Source organism: Oncorhynchus gorbuscha, linkage group LG02 (assembly GCF_021184085.1).
Source record: "Oncorhynchus gorbuscha isolate QuinsamMale2020 ecotype Even-year linkage group LG02, OgorEven_v1.0, whole genome shotgun sequence".
NCBI classification, from domain to species: Eukaryota; Metazoa; Chordata; class Actinopteri; order Salmoniformes; family Salmonidae; genus Oncorhynchus; species Oncorhynchus gorbuscha.
In genome coordinates, this window is record NC_060174.1 from 32,037,483 (window position 1) to 32,055,728 (window position 18,246).

The following is an 18,246-nucleotide window of genomic DNA, read 5'->3' on the forward strand; positions in this document are numbered from 1 at the left end:
GTCTTGTGAAGTAACTTGATATCTCAGGAGAGTACAGTGCATTTGGAAAGTATTGATACCCCTTGACTTTATCCACATTTTGTTACGTTACAGCCTTATTCTAAAATTGATTAAATTGTTTGCTTTCCTCATCAATCCACACACAATACCCCATAATGACAAATCAAAAACAGGTTTTTAGAATTCTGACCCTTTACTCAGTACTTTGTTAAAGCACATTTGGCAGCGATTACAGCCTCGAGTCCTCTTGGGTATGACGCTACAAGCTTGGCACACCTGTATTTGATGAGTTTCTCCCATTCTTCTCAAGCTCTGTCAGGTTGGATGGGGATCGTCACTGCACAGCTATTTTCAGGTCTCTTCAGGGAGATTCAAGTCCGGGCTCTGGCTGGGCCACTCAAGGACATTCAGAGACTTGTCCCGAAGCCACTCCTACATTGTCTTGGCTGTGTGCTAGGGTTGTTGTCCTGTTGGAAGGTGAACCTTGCCACATCGGGTTCTTGGTCACCTCCCTGACCAAGGCCCTTCTCCCCCAATTGCTCAGTTTGGCCGGGCGGCCAGCTCTAGGAAGAGTCTTGGTGGTTCCAAACTTTTTACATTTAAGAATGATGGAGGCCACTATGTTCTTGGGGACCTTAAATTCTGCAGATATTTTTTGGTACCCTTCCCCAGATCTGTGCCTCGCCCCAGTCCTGTCTCAGAGCTCTACGTACAATTCCTTTGTCCTCAATGCTTGGTTTTGCTCTGACATGCACTGTCAACTGTGGGACCTTATATAGACAGGTGTGTGCCTTTCCAAATCATGTCCAATCAATTGAATTTACCACAGGTGGACTCCAATCAAGTTGTAGAAACATCTCAAGGATGATCAATGGAAACAGGATGCACCTGAGCTCAATTTCATAGCAAATGGTCTGAATACTTACAAAAATAAGGTATCTGTTTTACATTTTTTTGAGAAATGTACAAACATTTTGAAAAGCCTGTTTTCACTTTGTCTTTATGGGGTATTGTATGTATTTAATACATTTTAGAAAAAGGCTGTAATGTAACAAAATCTGGAAAAAGTCAAGTGTCACGCCTTGGTCTTAGTATTTTGTGTTTTCTTTAATTATTTGTTCAGGCCAGGGTGTGACATGGGTTTATTGTGTTGTCGTATTGTTTTTTTGTAGGCATTGGGATTGTGGCTGATTAGGGGTGTGTCTAGCATAGGCTTGGCTGCCTGAGGCGGTTCTCAATCAGAGTCAGGTGATTCTCGTTGTCTCTGATTGGGAACCATATTTAGGTAGCCTGGGTTTCACTGTGTATTTTGTGGGTGATTGTTCCTGTCTCTGTGTTAGTGTTCACCAGATAAGCTGTAATAGGTTTCGCGTTTCGTTTGTTGTTTTTTGTATATTATAGTTATTTAATGTATCGTCAATTCTTCATTAAAGAACATGAGTAACCACCACGCTGCATTTTGGTCGTGAATTGTTCGGAGAAGGACCCTAGGATCAGCCGGGAGAATATCGCCGCCCCAAAGAAGAACTGGAGTCGGCGAGAGATGAGAGACGCTGGTACGAGGAGAAACAACAGCGGCAGCAGGAGCTACAATATCGGGACTACACTACTTGGAAGGAAATAGACAGGTGGGCGGTCGACCCAGGGAGGGTACCGGAGCCAGCCTGGGATTCGCTGGAGCAGTGCGAAGAGGGTTATAGGAGAATGGAGTTGGAGAGACAAGCACGACGGCGCAAAAGGAAACCCAAGAGTCAGCCCCAAAAATGTATTGAGGGGAGGCTCAGGGAGAGTGTGGCAGAGTCAGGAGTCAGACCTGAGCCAACTCTCCCTGTTTATCGTGAGGAGCCAAGGAGGAGACCAGAACCAGAGCCGGTGTTAGAGGTGAGCAAAGCAGAGACTGTGAAGGAGTTAATGGGGAAAGTGGAGGAGAGAGTAATGAGGGAGTTGCTAGTATGGTGCTATAGGTACGATATTCGTCCGACGGAGCGTGTCGGGGATTTAATGGCACCTAGGTCAGCGCTCCGTACTCGTCCTGAGGTGCGTGTTAGTCGGCTGGTGAAAATTGTGCCAGCCTCACGCACTAGGCCTCCTGTGTACCTATCTAGCCTCGCACGTCCTGTGCCAGCCCTGCTCTCAGGCTCTCCAGTACACCTTCACGGTCCGGTCCATTCTGTGCCACCTTCACACACCAGTCCTCCGGTGGCAGCTCCCCGCACCAGGCTTCCTGTGCGTGTCCTTGATCCAGTACCACCAGTTCCAGCACCATGCACCAGGCCTTCAGTGCGCCTCGCCTGTTCAGCACAGCCAGAGCCATCCTTCTCTCTAGCGCTGTCGGAGCCTACCGCCTGTTCAGCACAGCCAGCGTTTTCCTGCTCTCCTGCGCTGTCGGAGTCTCCCGCCAGTTCAGCGCTTCCAGAGCCTTCCTCCTCTACAGCGCTGCCGGAGCCCCCTGCCTGTTCAGTGCAGCCTGTGCTGCCAGTCTGCATGGAGCAGCCTGAGCTGCCAGACTGCACGTAGCAGCCAGAGCTGCCAGACTGCATGGAGCAGCCAGAGCTGCCAGTCTGCATGGAGCAGCCAGAGCTGTCAGCCTGCATGGAGCAGCCTGAGCTGTCAGCCTGCATGGAGCAGCCTGAGCTGTCTATCTGCATGGAGCAGCCAGAGCTGCCAGTCTGCATGGAGCAGCCAGAGGTGCCAGTCTGCATGGAGCAGCCAGTCTGCATGGAGCAGCCAGAGCAGCTAGATCCGCCAGTCAACCAGACTCTTCCAGATCTGCCAGTCAACCAGACTCTTCCAGATCTGCCAGTCAAACAGACTCTTCCAGATCCGTCAGCCAGCCAGGATCTACCGGAGCCAACTACCTGCCTGAGCTTCCTCTCAGTACTCTCAGTACTGGGCTTCCCCTCAGTCCCGGGCTTTCCCTCAGTGCTGGGCTTTCCCTTAGTGCTGGGCTTTCCCTCAGTGCTGGGCTTTCCCTCAGTCCCGAGCTTCCCCTCAGTCCCGAGCTTCTCCTCAGTCCCGAGCTACCCCTCAGTCCCGAGCTGCCTCAGTCCCGAGCTGCCCCTCAGTCCCGAGCTGCACCTCAGTCACGAGCTGCCCCTCAGTCCAGTGGGGTTCTGGGTGAGGACTACTAGGCCATGGTTGGCGGCGATGGTGGACTATCCCAGGACGCAAGGGGGAGGAACTAAGACATTAATGGAGTGGGGTCCACGTCCCGAGCCGGAGCCGGAGCCGCCTCCATGGACAGAGGCCCACCCGGACCCTCCCTATGGTTTTGAGGTGCGTCCGGGAGTCCGCACCTTAGGGGGGGGGGGGGTTCTGTCACGCCTTGGTCTTAGTATTTTGTGTTTTCTTTAATTATTTGTTCAGGCCAGGGTGTGACATGGGTTTATTGTGTTGTCGTATTGTTTTTTTTGTAGGCATTGGGATTGTGGCTGATTAGGGGTGTGTCTAGCATAGGCTTGGCTGCCTGAGGCGGTTCTCAATCAGAGTCAGGTGATTCTCGTTGTCTCTGATTGGGAACCATATTTAGGTAGCCTGGGTTTCACTGTGTATTTTGTGGGTGATTGTTCCTGTCTCTGTGTTAGTGTTCACCAGATAAGCTGTAATAGGTTTCGCGTTTCGTTTGTTGTTTTTTGTATATTATAGTTATTTCATGTATCGTCGATTCTTCATTAAAGAACATGAGTAACCACCACGCTGCCTTTTGGTCCGCTTCTCCTTCAACAGACGAACGCCGTTACATCAAGGGGCTGAATGCACTGTATATGTTTTTAAATAAGACCGTTTTAAATTAATCATTTAACAAACTCCCGAATTAAACTCTAAAAGGTCTTTACCTATCAAATCTATAGGTAAAGAGTAAGTGGACTAGTTACAGTTTTGACTTGAAAATCTATGACAAGGCGTGAGAATGGCTGTCTAGCAATGATCAACAACCAACTTGACAGAGCTTGAAGAATTTTAAAAAGAATAATGTGCAAATGTCCATTTTGAGTTCATGCTGTAACACAACAAAATGTGGAATAAGTCAAGAGGTATGAATACTTCTGAAGGCACCAATTTGTAAGTCGCTCTGGATAAGAGCGTCTGCTAAATGACTTAAATGTAAATGTTAAATGTAAGCTTGGTAAAAAGCTGAAGAATATGGATGCCTGATGAAGTGTGCAGCGGTTTCCTTTTTATTTTACTCAAGCTTGGTAAAGCATGGTTGGCAAATAAGCAACATTTTGGCTTGCTAGCGAAATTGTACAGTCAGGATATTGTCTATATTGATGCTGTTACAATTACCAAACGTTTGGTAAAACACATCATTTATGAAACCATGATGTGATGTTTGACAGGATTGGATGTTGCAATCAATTTCAATTGCATTTTGAATTTCTTCGTGTGTCAGCAAAGTTGCTTGAGATGATGGTCAATTGCAACTAGCATCTGCAACAGAAATTGCATCCAAATTGCATTGGTGTAACATAGGTTTAAGAGTGCCGATTTGACACACAATGGAATTGCATTTCAAAAGACCACATTTCACGACACCTCTCTGATAGAGGCTTTTGTTTGAACCTTATATCTTTATCAATGAAAATGCATGAAGCATTAACTGAAAAAGACAAGATCGAAAAGATCCAAGCTTGAGAGTTCATCCTATTATGACCTCCCCTCACATCTAGGAGAACGTCTCTGAAACCTGTGAAGTTACTATGATCTTCAGTTACAAGATGGACAGCAGTGATAACACTTTTCCAATCATCAAACAACTATGTGTTATAGACCCCATATCATAGAAACACAGCCTCTTAAAAAGCACATATCCAATTTATACGTTGACACTGAATAAACAAACGTGATCCTTTCAGTCTTTATCTAGGTCCTCTCGTGTTACAGGAGATTACCCAGGATGAAAAAAGACTCAAAAGCTGTGAGAGGTGGATGGGTGGTTTTAAGTTGATGCTTTATGGAGGGAGCATCATTGCTAAGCTATAGTCAGGTCATACATGTATGTACAGTATGTTTTTTCAACCTGAGGCCCTGTGGGAAGAGCCATAGTTAGAATGAGATGGTGAAGGGTCATAGAGCAGTGGGAACGGACAGATATCCTGTTGACACTAACTCTCTAATCCTATTTGTTTCCTTTGGCCCAAATGACATGGAAAACAAGATCAACTCGTAAAACACAGTGTTTATCCACAGCACCACTTTCAACATCAAGACGTGATGGTAGCCATTTCACTCCTTCCTAGACAAATCCTTTCAACCCTCAATAATACATTTGAGCAAAATAATACAATGTTCAGTGATCAACATGACTGAACCTGCAAATTCAACAGTGACCGATCACAAAACTGAAAGTAAAAACAATATAGAAAATGCTAACATAGTTTTAACTGCCATTTTATCTGCTGTTAAAGCACTATAATTCCTGCCTGGTCGACAGGCCAGCCCAGCCACTGAGTTAGTAGGAGTTGTTTTTCACAGAGCTATGTGGTATGCATGTGCAGTCGAGCCGGTCAGACCCACCTCATGGCTGGCTGGTTGGCATTCCTGCCTCACTCTGTAATTATGGCTCCACTCCTACAAACCACTGCTCTCTCTGCTCTCTCTTCCCCATAACACACTCTCACACTTACACAGGCACACTGATGTCATCCTGCCATTACCTCAACAGTTTATCCCAGTGGCTCATTTTGTGATGATGGTAATTTAGAAATGAACATATCACAGCAGAACATACATCTGAGCAGACTTCTACCAATGGTGTGATAGTGGTAGTATATTAGTCTAATCACCATAGTTTCATCTCACACTCTGAGTCCCACTGCACTACGAGGAGACAAGGCAATATGTTACTGTGAGCTGCAGATTAATATTCATGTCTCCTGACACATTGATGTACAGTATGAACCTGGTTGTGTCAGACTAAGAACAGACTCAAGACAGTGATAAATCTGCCAGCAGCTTTCTTTAACATGTTCAAATAGTACATACGACTTTCTCGCCCTTTACAAGGATCACACTGCATAGTTCTGCAGGAGTACCATCCTCTCTCACTGCTCTCTGACTGCCTATCCTACTACCATCCCCATCCCCATCTCCCCTGTCAACGGTTTCCATGCCCTTTAACCCTTTAAATGCACCGCAATGTTCCATCCATGTTATGGACAGTATGTGAGGCTGTTCATTCAGGTTATCCTTACAGCATTAATGCATAGTAGTGAAATATAAAGAGTTAAATCTGCCATGGCTAGCATGTAACAGAATTGTTTAGGCTGGACAGATGGACAAACACAGAGACTGCAGGAGACAGGAGACTAGGGGGCTAAAGGGTAATCACTATGCTGACTGTCTGTTTTAGTCATTTAACATACAGAATAAATTAGGCTACCATAACACCAGCTATTAACCTTCATATTGTGGGCCTTTGGGATGTATTAAGCCCATATAAAACAACATATTCAGCCTTCCCCCGTGTAGGTGCTGTATGTTGAGTTGCTTGTTGTTGTTGTAACATCTATGGGTGTGTTTGGTCTACATTCGTCAACAATAATATACTTCTGTAGGGCCTCCCGAGTGGCGCAGTGGTCTAAGGCTATGCCACTAGCTATGCGACTAGAGATTCTAGGTTTGAGTCCAGGCTCTGTCGCAGTCGGCCATTACCGGGAGACCCACTGGGCGGTGCACAATTGGCCCAGCGTCATCTGGGTTGGGGGGGTTGGGCCGGCAGGGATGTCCTTGTGCACTAACAACTCCTGTGGTGGGCCGGGTGTAGTGCACACTGACACGGTCGCCAGGTGTACGGTGTTTTTCTTCTGACACATTGGTGTGGCTGGCTTCCGGGTGAAGTGGGCATAGTGTCAAGAAGCAGTGTGGCTTGGTTGGTTGTGTTTCGGAGGATGCACAGCTCTTGACCTTTGCCTCTTCGGAGTCCATACAGGAGTTGCAGCGATGAGACAAGACTGTAACTACCAATTGGATACCATGAAATTGGGGTAAAGAAAAATAAAAAGATATATTTCTGTATGTGGAAATATAGAAGCATCTACATTATTTCAGTTTTTCGAGGCAGTGAAATTCAATGCTGTCATGCTGAATCGGAGTGTGTTGCAAAAGTGTTTGAAAAATATTTTACAAAGGAAAAATACGGCAAATTACAACTTAAGATAATTTTTTTCTGATTACCTTAACAATGTGTATTTTCCCTGCGTACAATGATGTGTACATTAATGAACAATCATTGAATACATTATCAGCATGTGAAAAAAAATCTTTGAGAGATTCAGACAATCTCGTCCATTCATGCTGCTACAAGCACATGACATGCCCACAGCATGAGGATTAGAACGATCAGCTGAGCACATGCTCCCAACTCAATAACACATTGTTCTCCAACGCTCACCACTTGTTTTCCTCCAACTCTCCATGCAGCTTATCTGAGGAGAACAGCACCAAATCTCCCTCTGTGCCTGCCAAACTTTAATCAATGAGAGTCCACTTCCTACTGTACAGTGTTATAACAAGGCGCTGCAGTTGTGCATTACGTCAAAGCTGTTGTGTTCTGTGCTTGTTTGTTTCTGTCACTTCTAGCAAAAAACATAACTCACTGTGAAAAATAGCTAGGACTCGAAACAAAGTGCATATGAGTAAGAATGAAAGTTAGGGAGGTCTACGCTGCTGGCCTAAGATCACACAAGACACTGAAGGCCTTTATCCTTGAGTTTGACCATCACATCCTAGTTACACTAACAAATATAATCTCCACTACTAATGTTGTGAGTGTTTCCGGAAGTTGTCTCCCATTCAGCCGTACTTTCAGTCTGCTGTACTGCTGAGATATCAAACATGGCCATGTATGCAGCCAGAAGCTGATTCACAAAGGCACTTCGTCTCTATCCCACCAAAGGCTACTAATGTGCATACATGGACAACACGTTATGGCCATGCCTCTATCAAAACATGCCTGCTTTGAAGATAATTGGGTACTGTATATAACAGGTTAACAATGCTCTCTCTCTCTCTCTCTCTCTCTCTCTCTCTCTCTCTCTCTCTCTCTCTCTCTCTCTCTCTCTCTCTCTCTCTCTCTCTCTCTCTCTCTCTCTCTCACTATCAACAAATAATACAGAAGAAAGTGCACGTCGGGCCTCCCGAGTGGCGCAGTGGTCTAAGACACTGCAGCGCTTGAAACGCCAGTACATATCCGGGTTCGATCCTGGGCTGTGTTGCAGCCAGCCGCAACTGGGTGACCATGACATGACTCATAATTGGCCCAGCGTCGTCTGGGTTAGGGGAGGGTTTTTGGCCGGCTGGGAGGTCCTTGTCCCATCGTGCTCTAGTGACTCCTGTGGCGTGCCAGGCATACATGCACGCTGACACGGTCGCCAGTTGTACGGTGTTTCCTCCGACACATTGGTGCAGCTGGCTTCTGGGTTAAGTGAGCAGTGTGGTTTGGCAGGGTCGAGTTTTGGGGGATGCATGGCTCTCGACCTTCGCCTCTCCCGAGTCCGTACGGGAGTTGCAGCGATGGGACAAGACTGTAACTACCAATTGAATATCACGAAATTGGGGAGAAAAAGGGGTGTAATTTATTATTATTATAATTTTAAAAATAATAATTATAATAAAAAAGAAAGAGCACATGTTGCAGGGAAATGTCCAATAATCCCTCAAAGATTTATCACCTTGACAACTGTAGGTCTTCAAAGCGAGCTGCAGTCAGAGAAATGAGTTGTGCTTCATCTGACTGTGAATTATCTCTGTAGGTGGTCTTCCTCTTGCAGTAGATTTGAGCCAGCAGCCTGCATCTATCCTAATGGCTGTGCTGTAACATGCCCTGTGTACGACCTTCAGCCAATCAGAATGGAGTATTAAGCCATGGTGTGTAATTGTGGTCATACAAGATGGTCTCATGTTAAGATTACACACATACTGAATGCTCAATGTACGCCAGCCAGCTTTACAGTTAGGCAGAAAAAACATTAGTGATCAAGTGCCTTCAAAAATGATGTCAAAACACGGGCCTTTACAGTATCCTTAAGGTACATTCACAAATAATAATCTGCTATTTAAGGTTATCTCAGGAAGTGCTTTGAATGCACTGTAAAACCTTGAAAAGCCATGTCAGCAGTGAAATACTTGCGTCAGACAGCAAGTCAGCTGAGTGGAGATATTTTGCACTTTAATGCTCCTTTTCCATCCCTGGCATCTGCACTTGACTGTGACTCAAGCACAAATGTAATTGAGATTATAAACCCCTCACAGATCTGCTCACCTTGCGGTCACTTAGGTCAGATTGTGCTTGGGGACAAAAGAAAGACTGAGCACAACACAGAGAATACATTCACGCTGTATTGACTCAGAGGCAGGGATGTGTACACACTGCACCTTCCCGCAGTGAGACAAAACACGACCACTGTTAGTCCTTCCACCATAGAGATGTACCAATTTAAGTAGTCTTGTGAATCCCTTAGCGCTGGAACAAATTCATTTTGAAATGGTAGTGTGATAACAATGTCTTTATAATAAATATTATTTCAATATATAATATATGCCATTTAGCAGACACTTTTATCCAAAGCGACTTGCGTGTTTACATTTTTTAAGTATGGGTGGTGCTGAAAATCAAACCCACTATCCTGGCATTACAAGAGCCTTGCTCTACCAATTGAGCTACAGAGGACCACACAACATTTTTGCCATTTTGAAGCTACTATCCAGTAATTCTACACAGTTTGTCATGGAGCTGAGAGACAGTTTTTCAGTTTCAAAGCTAATTTCCTGCAATTCAATGCATTTTGCCATAGCTCATGTTGTGTTCCTCTTCTCAGACATTACAACACAACCAATGGATATGTGCCCTGATTGCCCGGTTTTGAGAATTCGTAGGTTCTCCCTAATTTATTATTATTTATTTTTTTTACGACGGACCCCCGTTTGAAAACCCCTGTATTCATGCATCTACCTCACTTACCTATATACAGAGAGGAGTCTTTCCTCTTCACATGGTCATCTATGTAGGACACACCCAGGGGCTGAACTGGGGTGGCTCCAATCCCCAGCAGCATCTGGGCCCCAATCAGCAACAGGTACATCATGTTGGTGTTGGCCTTGTTGGAACACATCTCCTCTATGTACTGCCCACCATTCCTGGTACTGTTGGCGCACCCATTCCTGCCCACCTCAGTCCTCCATGTCTGCCCTGGCTGGTACTCGTATTGTTTGGTTAGAAACTCCGGCAGTGCTGACAGAAGAGCTCCTAGCGCCATGACGATACCCCCACAGCCAATCAACCTTGGCCGGTGGGCTTTGGCCCCGAAGTAGCTGACGAATAGGATGAGAGCCAGGTTTCCAATCTCAAAGCTGCTGGCGATCACACCCACGTCGGCACTTTGGAGATTGAATCGTCGCTCCAGGGTTGTCAGGACACTCACCTGAGAAAGCAACAGCGGAGGAAATATGTTACTCATAAAAGGCAATCATAACTAACTTCACAAAACTGATTAACTTTGTAAATGGCAGGGCATCATCATTATGAGGCTGAAATATGACCAGTCTTAAAGCCTATTGCTTTCACACTAGCTGAGAATAATGTCACTGAGAGGAACATGAAAACACCTAGCTTACAAATAGCAACTAAAGAAATAGGTTACAGTTTTACCATGAGTAAGAAAATTAGAATCACTTGAAACATTTGATGCATTTGAATGAATGGCCTTTGGTGTAAGGAATAGCATCACAGATGCATGCAGTTGACATTTAAAAACAAATAACCAAGACTGTAGGCCTAAACATTGAGAAAAGAAATACATTTGTATTTAGGGTATTTTTGAATTCCGACTAAGTGTCATATGATTTTGGTTATTACAGAACAACTTCATATAAGTCAAATTAAATGTTTCTATATTACACTTCTCTGAAAGAAGTCATTCTACCAAAAGTAATACAAAATAATGACATAAAACTCTATATATTGGAATAATAAGGGTTAACGTGCCGAGGGGTTTCCAAACTTTCGGTATATGTAAATGAGAGGAAATATGATATTATTTGCATGGTGGAATTTTGAATCAAGTAGCACACAGACCGCAAGAGGGTTTAGAGCAGATGAGAGAAATGAAGAACGGCTATGAAAATACCATGTTATGGAGGTTGTGTCCTTTTACATAATCCATTTCCTTTGGATCTACTGACTCACAGACCTCTTCAGATGTTTCTCATTGTGGTCTGAGTAAAATCCCGTTTGCCAAGATCCATCCCTGTCTTTCATTAGCTGGGCTCTGCAGCACTTACTCCCAAGGCTTTATTGAAAGTGCCTTCTCCCCTAACGCTCACTCTCTCTCTCTGAGTTAATGGTGCAGCATTTAATGCAAGTGAAAGATAAGAGCATAACACTGTCTCCGGATAGAAGCTGGGGCAGCAGGGGATTGTGTCTCCCCTCTGCCATTGTTGGTAAAATACATGGAAGTCAGACATTATGGATTACATTTTAGTTCATAAGATCCTAACTCAATATCATGATCAAATTGATCTCCATTTCATTTAGATTTTCTTCATGTGATATGCGCTCCATCACAGACTGTCATGAAAGCAGACAGTGAATGACCAGTTTTTTTTTTTTATAAGGCACTGATTTCAATGATGAACGCAACCTGAATGATAAAAAACAACTTCACACAGGCTCAGGAGGACTGTACATAGTTTGATAGCAATGACCTTGGTGAATCTGGCCAACTGAGTCTTCTGTTTTTGGTAGAAGAATATGGTTGAAGCCCAGCTACCTGCATTGGTTGCCTCCTAGTTGGTGATACGGAACACCCCCAACTAATAGGGTAGAAAGATTCTTAAAGAACATAGCCAAAAACAACCACCCACACATTTGTATCAACACTGTACAGGCAACAACGATGTATAGAAAGACCAAGACAAGACTCTGAAACAGAAATGTATGGAATACACACAAATGCTCTACCATAAAGAAGAGGGGCAATATCCCTTACTCTGCAGGAAGTATAATACGCTGCCTATTCTCAATTGTGTGTATCCTCCGATTTATCTAATTTTGCATGCAGCATCCTCGTCTGCCTTTAATTCAATTGGTAAGTATTGCCTGAAAGGATTGGTCAACAAATAATGTGGGTTTGTAATGTCTGAGAACCAACTGCTGAGCCATATCCCACCCGTCACATTTTCACAAATGTATCAAACTATTTTCAGATGTGTCCCAAAATGCCCTTGAAAGGGCATGGTCCTGTTCCATTCCCACAGCAATGTCAAACAGGCTAATAGGCTAAGTTAAGCTCCTCTAAGGACCATTGGAGACAGGAAAATAGAAGCTAACGTAGATGCCAGCAGGAGATATTTTCTCTGTGATTACAAAGTGACTTAAATTACATGAAATGGAAGGCGTGATTGAGTAATAACTATACTAATACAACTAGCTACACTTTGATTAAATGTGAACACAACAACAGGATGATCAATGTAGTGATGTCATCCTTTGCACAAGGCCTATTATTTTAAAATGTTTTATTCTCCTAAAACTACAGCTCAGCAATAGGGATGCTATGGGTGTTCAAAATGGGCTTGCAGTCTCATCTGAGTTGCCAGAGAATGTAATGTGGCTTCCCAGCAATACTGGAAGCTTGAAGAGTTGGGTTGGAAACATCACCATTTGCTCCTGTCCTCAGAACCCATTCCAAGCCAATGCAACCTGCTCACAGCACAGCTGGAGCTCTCAGCACTCAGCAGACACCAGCACAGACTACTGAACTTCCACCTCACCACCACACCACAGCAGAGGAATGGCAGCCAGGCCAGGTAGACCATGTCATGTCATCTGCTGCCCAGGCCAGAATCAGGCAGCATTTGGACTGACAGCTTAGTGAGCCCTGAAAAATGCAGTGAATTTAGAAGAGTACCTGTCCCCTAAATTCAAATGCAGTCTGCCAGTGAAGCATTTTACCAAAGAGTAGGCACAGCATTCCGAGATACTCAATAATTGACAAAAATACCTTTAGTTCCAGAAAGAAGAGTATCTCTGGCTACAGTAAGCTAGTTAAAGATAGACATGGAACCTTGAACTAAAACTAAACAGTCAGTCACGAAAGTGTGTTTATTTATTGCAGCATGGTTACAATGTAAACTTGTCTGGCTGCGTTTTCGTGGACAATGTGACTGTCACCTCAACATTACCTCAACATTACCTCAGAGGAACCAAGCCCCACACAGACATCCCTTTTTAAACAGGAGGATGAGGCTTGTGTAAGCACAGTATGAGACATAACAACAGCCAATTGCTAAATAAAAGTGTTGAAGTGCGTCTCAGGTTCCTATTCTGTATAGAAGCCCTTTCAAGAGGACAATTCAGAGTCAGCCAGAGTTCTTTTTCTGACAAAATCCTATCTAATTCCAAAACATGGAGTTGATCCCTTGGCAATTAAATATTTCACTGACTGTCTGTACTCTCTAAGCTTTACCAATCTGCAAGTTGCAAGATTGGAGACTGCATGGTAGTAACAACAAACTTTAACTAACACCTAACCTGAATGGATTAAAGTCTCGAAAAATTTGGTGTCTAATTATCATAATCAACCATTAAGCTGGGTTTGAAAATCGAATATATGAGGGAAAAATTATAAAATATATAGATAGTTCAGCCTGTTTTCCCACGAGTAGGCGGAGCACATAACAGGAAACACATTCACCACTGTCACTCATTACCACAACATAGAACATGGGACTGACTACAAAAGCTGAAACCACATTCAGTTGAATTTCCGAGAACTGAGAACTAAAGGTAGGCCTACACACCATTTCCAGATACTTCTCAAAATGAACTAGGGAAGCTGACAGTCATATCACAACCCCATAGCGTTGAGAGTAATTGTCCATTCAGGTATGTGCACTGACTGTTTACCCAGAGACTAGGTTGCCTGGAAAAGAGCCTGTCCACTGTAAGCTGCTAACGTGGAGCAAGAGCATAGGCCACGACCCCTAACTTCCAGGCTGGCTGCCTGGCAGCACAAAAACACTTTAAGTAGCCTCATCCTATCATGGACACAAGAGTACCTCTGACAGGAGAACATCTAATGAGGTCATGACAGGGTCATCAACTTGTCCCTGTAGCTGGAGCTGGTGCCTGGTTTCCAGCCCATGCAAATGGAGCAGGTGCCATGTGAAAGAGACTACCTGTGCTGACGACCATAGAGCATGCAGAAGGCCTGTCCTGTTTGCTTAGGCAAGTCATGCGCTTCCCTCTCAGATCCATCATTGGCAAATTCCTGCCTGAGCCCCAGAGTATACTTTACAAGCAGACATACCTGCTGAGTGACTAGCCTTCCACCAACTCATCTTTGCTTACCAATTTAAAGTACACCCTTTTTAGTTCAATGTTTGTTAACCTTCTTTAGAATAACCTCCTGAAAAGTGTAGTTGAAAACATTTACATTCTCAAAGTGAAACAGGGCTTTAAATGTCAGTTCTACTGTAGGTGTCAACATTTGAGCCTAACTAAGCTATAAGTGCCTATGTATAAATGAGGACACAAAGCCATCAGTCCCATGGAGGCACTACTGCAGATGTGCCATATTCTGTTTCAACTACATTTGAATAAAATGAGACATGACTGAACCAATTATCACAGAGGAGTCCTGATATAACCATTTCTTCCACTGTGACTGGCAAGTGTGTACATAGCAGAGACACATCACAGAAAAATGACTGCAATGTTCAATCCAAGTGAGAGAGAAAGGGTGGAGACTATTGGGTCTAATTTCGCAAGAACTTTACTTGTCATGCACGTATTGTTATAAAGTTAGTCAAATCAAATAGATTTAAGAAACATATATAACAACATGTTATAAAAATAGAATAAAGAGATCGAAAAAAAAAGAAGAAAAAAAGTACCAAGTATTTGGGAAAACATTCCACTCAATAATTTGGGGTCATTAAACTCATTATCAAAAGCAGGATGTGATGGATTCTCGTTAATTGTACTTTTGGCTTAAAAATCAAAGTTCTCTCCTTACAGGGGAAATTCTGACTGTATACCAACATGCTATGAACATTCCCATGGCCAGGAGGAGGCTTTCAGTTCAGTGCTACAGAATAGATGACATGTTCCACTCCAAATAAGGCTAAAGCATTTCAGTTTACATCTTTGATTCCCCTGGGAAGTGGCACTAGCCCAGCATGTGACAAAAATGCATATGTAAAATAACCTACTCATCCATCATTTGTTGTTTCATTTGATATGAGAACTTTGATTAAAAAAATGTTGATCACCACAGGACTAAAACAATGTAAAAGCCTTAACCAAGTAGGCCTACAGAATATCAAAACCATCAAGTTTGAACTAGAGATAAGAGTTGAATAGTCTTGCCTGCTCATCTTAATCAAGATTAGATTGCTTTTTAAGCCTGACACTGATATTACAGGTAGGGACCTAACATTTCACTCATCTACATCAATAAATGGTGTTATTGCAGTACATTACACTACTGTATATTACAGCTATAGGAGCCCTTTGCCGCATAGACTTCCACCAAGTCACCGGTTCATTCTTGTCCTCTATGGAGTGTTGTTTTGGACAATTGGATTATTTAGGTGCGGCATTATGAGATTAAATCATCAACAACTGTTTTGTTGACAGAGGAGAAATATGCTATGTTTGCTGTTGACAAACGGTCACTGTTCAACTGCAACCAGACGAAAATGTGTTGCATCTCCCAGATGTGTATGGGCACTGGCTACTGCGTATAAAAAAACGGTTTGATGTCAAGCCTTCTTAAACCGGTTAGCTACACATTATCTCATTATGTCATAGCTGTTACACGTTTCATGACAGACACTTTGCTTACACGCACACTACTGGCACGGATATAGAGTTATAGCTAAGATAAAACGGCCCAAATACTAAAATGCATATAAAACACGCGTCTGGCAAGATGTTCTCATGAGAGACATGACAGACAATGACACAGTTTAAAATGTTTCACTCACCAGGTAGGCTCCAACAGTGCCCTGTGCCAGCATCAGGGCACATTCCGATATCAAGAATATCTTGATGTTTGAGAAGCATGATGACTTTTTACGGATGCTCTCTCCAGGGCTCCTGTCGGAACACATTTGTTTTTTCACCTGCATCCTTTTGAGAAGCTATTTTGTATCACAGCGAGAAACGAAAGCCAGAGGGTAACCGGCCAGCCCGGAGATAAACATAGAAGACACCGACTATGTTTCCCCTGTAGGCTACATTCAGTGGGTGTCTGACGCACGGTCTCGGTCTATTTTCTCTTTCAACCTATGCTTTACATCTTACAAACTATGACTGTAAATATACAGCCAGACTCCAAAAGTCTTCCACTCCACAAGCTTTAAAAATTGCCACTTCGTCGAATAAGACACATGAACTCACCGACGATTTTCTCATGTGCATACGAGAATAACAGACGCCGGGTTTTCTCTCAAATAACATCTTTTACGAATATTGACGCTCGTTTACGAATGTTAAGCGTAACAATGCATAGATTCTAAAAATAATCGATAAGAACCTTGCCACGGTGTCGCTGCTCCAGCTATACTTGGCATGATCCTTGTAGCCTGCTGTACAGTATGCGAGCATACACTCACTCCCTCCACCACTTGTGTAGCCTACTAGTATGTTCTGAGTCCGCGCCTCTTCCAACCACTAAGAGCCGTGGCCTATAGTGGCGATGTGTAGCATGCACCATATTCTAAACTGACTTGCGTTCGAATAGACTCTCTCTCTATAAAACACACGTTGATATAGGGAATTTGTTAATTCTAAGTTATAGGCCTATTTAAAATAGTAATCATTTCACATAGAGCCTAAAGTAAAAAGGCCATTTCAAGATATTAGCAACACACTGTGTGTTGCTATGGATTACCCAATATTGTGAACAACATGATTAAATAAATGGCCCACATGATGCCAACAATTACCGTAACAAATCCTTCCGGTATGATATACATGCACACATTAAATAATCCATCCTATTATTCTGTTTGCCCACATAACTGAGGTCTGAGATGATTATATTAGATTTAGCTTAGTCAATGGTCTTTAAGTGAGAAGTAGACAGGACTGAGGACCATGACCTTTTGCCTCGACATGATATCACAGCTGGTCTTCTATGAGCAAAAAATACTCTCTTATCTGACACTCCAGCAACCTCTAACTTCTACCTTTTTACACTGTCATTATGTGTACCCGAGCCCCCAAGCAGTGGACGTGTCCAACAGAGAGCCATATGACAGGTGATAATCTACAAAGGGAAAATATATAGTAGTTTAGTGTTTGTTTTCCCATAAACCTGGTCAGTATAACTAGTGCTTGTTAAAGGGATAGTTCACCCAAATTGCAAAATTATACATTTGTTTCCTTACCCTGTAAGTAGTCTATGGACATGGTATGACAGCAATGAATGCTTTGGTTTAATTTCCCTGCCTTTGTTTCCACATGCTAAAGTTTTAGCATTTATAGTACAGATCCCAAGTCATGGGACTGATATTAGCATTTTTTCCATCATGTCCAAATCATCTGAAAGTACCTCAAATTGATTGTGAAGCTCAACAAAGTCAGTAATAGACGATTTGATCACGATGCGTAAAAAAGCCAATATCAGTCCCATGATGTTTTCCCACACATGATTTGTTCGTGGTTTTTTTGGTACGTGATGTGATAAATAAGGCCTTCAACAGTAGCATTTCATGGTGAGACAAGTATACAAATGCTGATTATCATTCTACTGCTTTCATGTGTGCCTGTTCCTAAATAATAATGCTTTGATCCTTTGACAGCACTTAAGGAAATGATAGAGATACGAATGGAACGTATGCAATTTCATTTACAATTCTAGAGGTGAGATTTTGTCAATTATAACAGTGTGTCACAGTCCAACTGAAATGCTGTTCCACTGTTATGCCTGCCTATGTGTGATTTCACAGTGCAAAGTAATTTATTTTAATCTGTGTACAGTTCTTTCAGTGAAACACGTTGAAGCAAATGCTGCAAATAATGAAATCAATTCTGTAATTTAAAACACATGGACGTCCTCCTTCCCTCTACCCTTTTTTCTGCATGAGTAACAACATCACTGAGGTGAATAGAGGAAGGTCATTTGTTTATGCCAGCGATTAATAATTGCCTGCACACTAGAAGATCATGTTCTGTTGGGTGCCCATTAATTCAAATTATGTTATGGTGTAGGGGGCATGGAGAGAGAGGAGAACTCA

General features: G+C 43.2%; 1 protein-coding gene across 1 annotated transcript in view; it reads right to left on the reverse strand.

The window, feature by feature from the left end:
* LOC124000925 (solute carrier organic anion transporter family member 3A1-like) overlaps positions 1-16,730 on the reverse strand; it is a 57,885-nt gene extending 41,155 nt beyond the window's left edge. Inside the window, exons 1-2 of the mRNA XM_046307611.1 lie at positions 15,991-16,730; positions 9,962-10,421 (exon numbers count right to left, since the gene is read on the reverse strand). Coding sequence (XP_046163567.1) covers positions 9,962-10,421; positions 15,991-16,134 — 604 coding nt within the window. The 5' untranslated portion in view covers positions 16,135-16,730. The remainder of the gene's footprint in view (positions 1-9,961; positions 10,422-15,990) is intronic.
* Between the last annotated feature and the right edge of the window lie 1,516 nt (positions 16,731-18,246).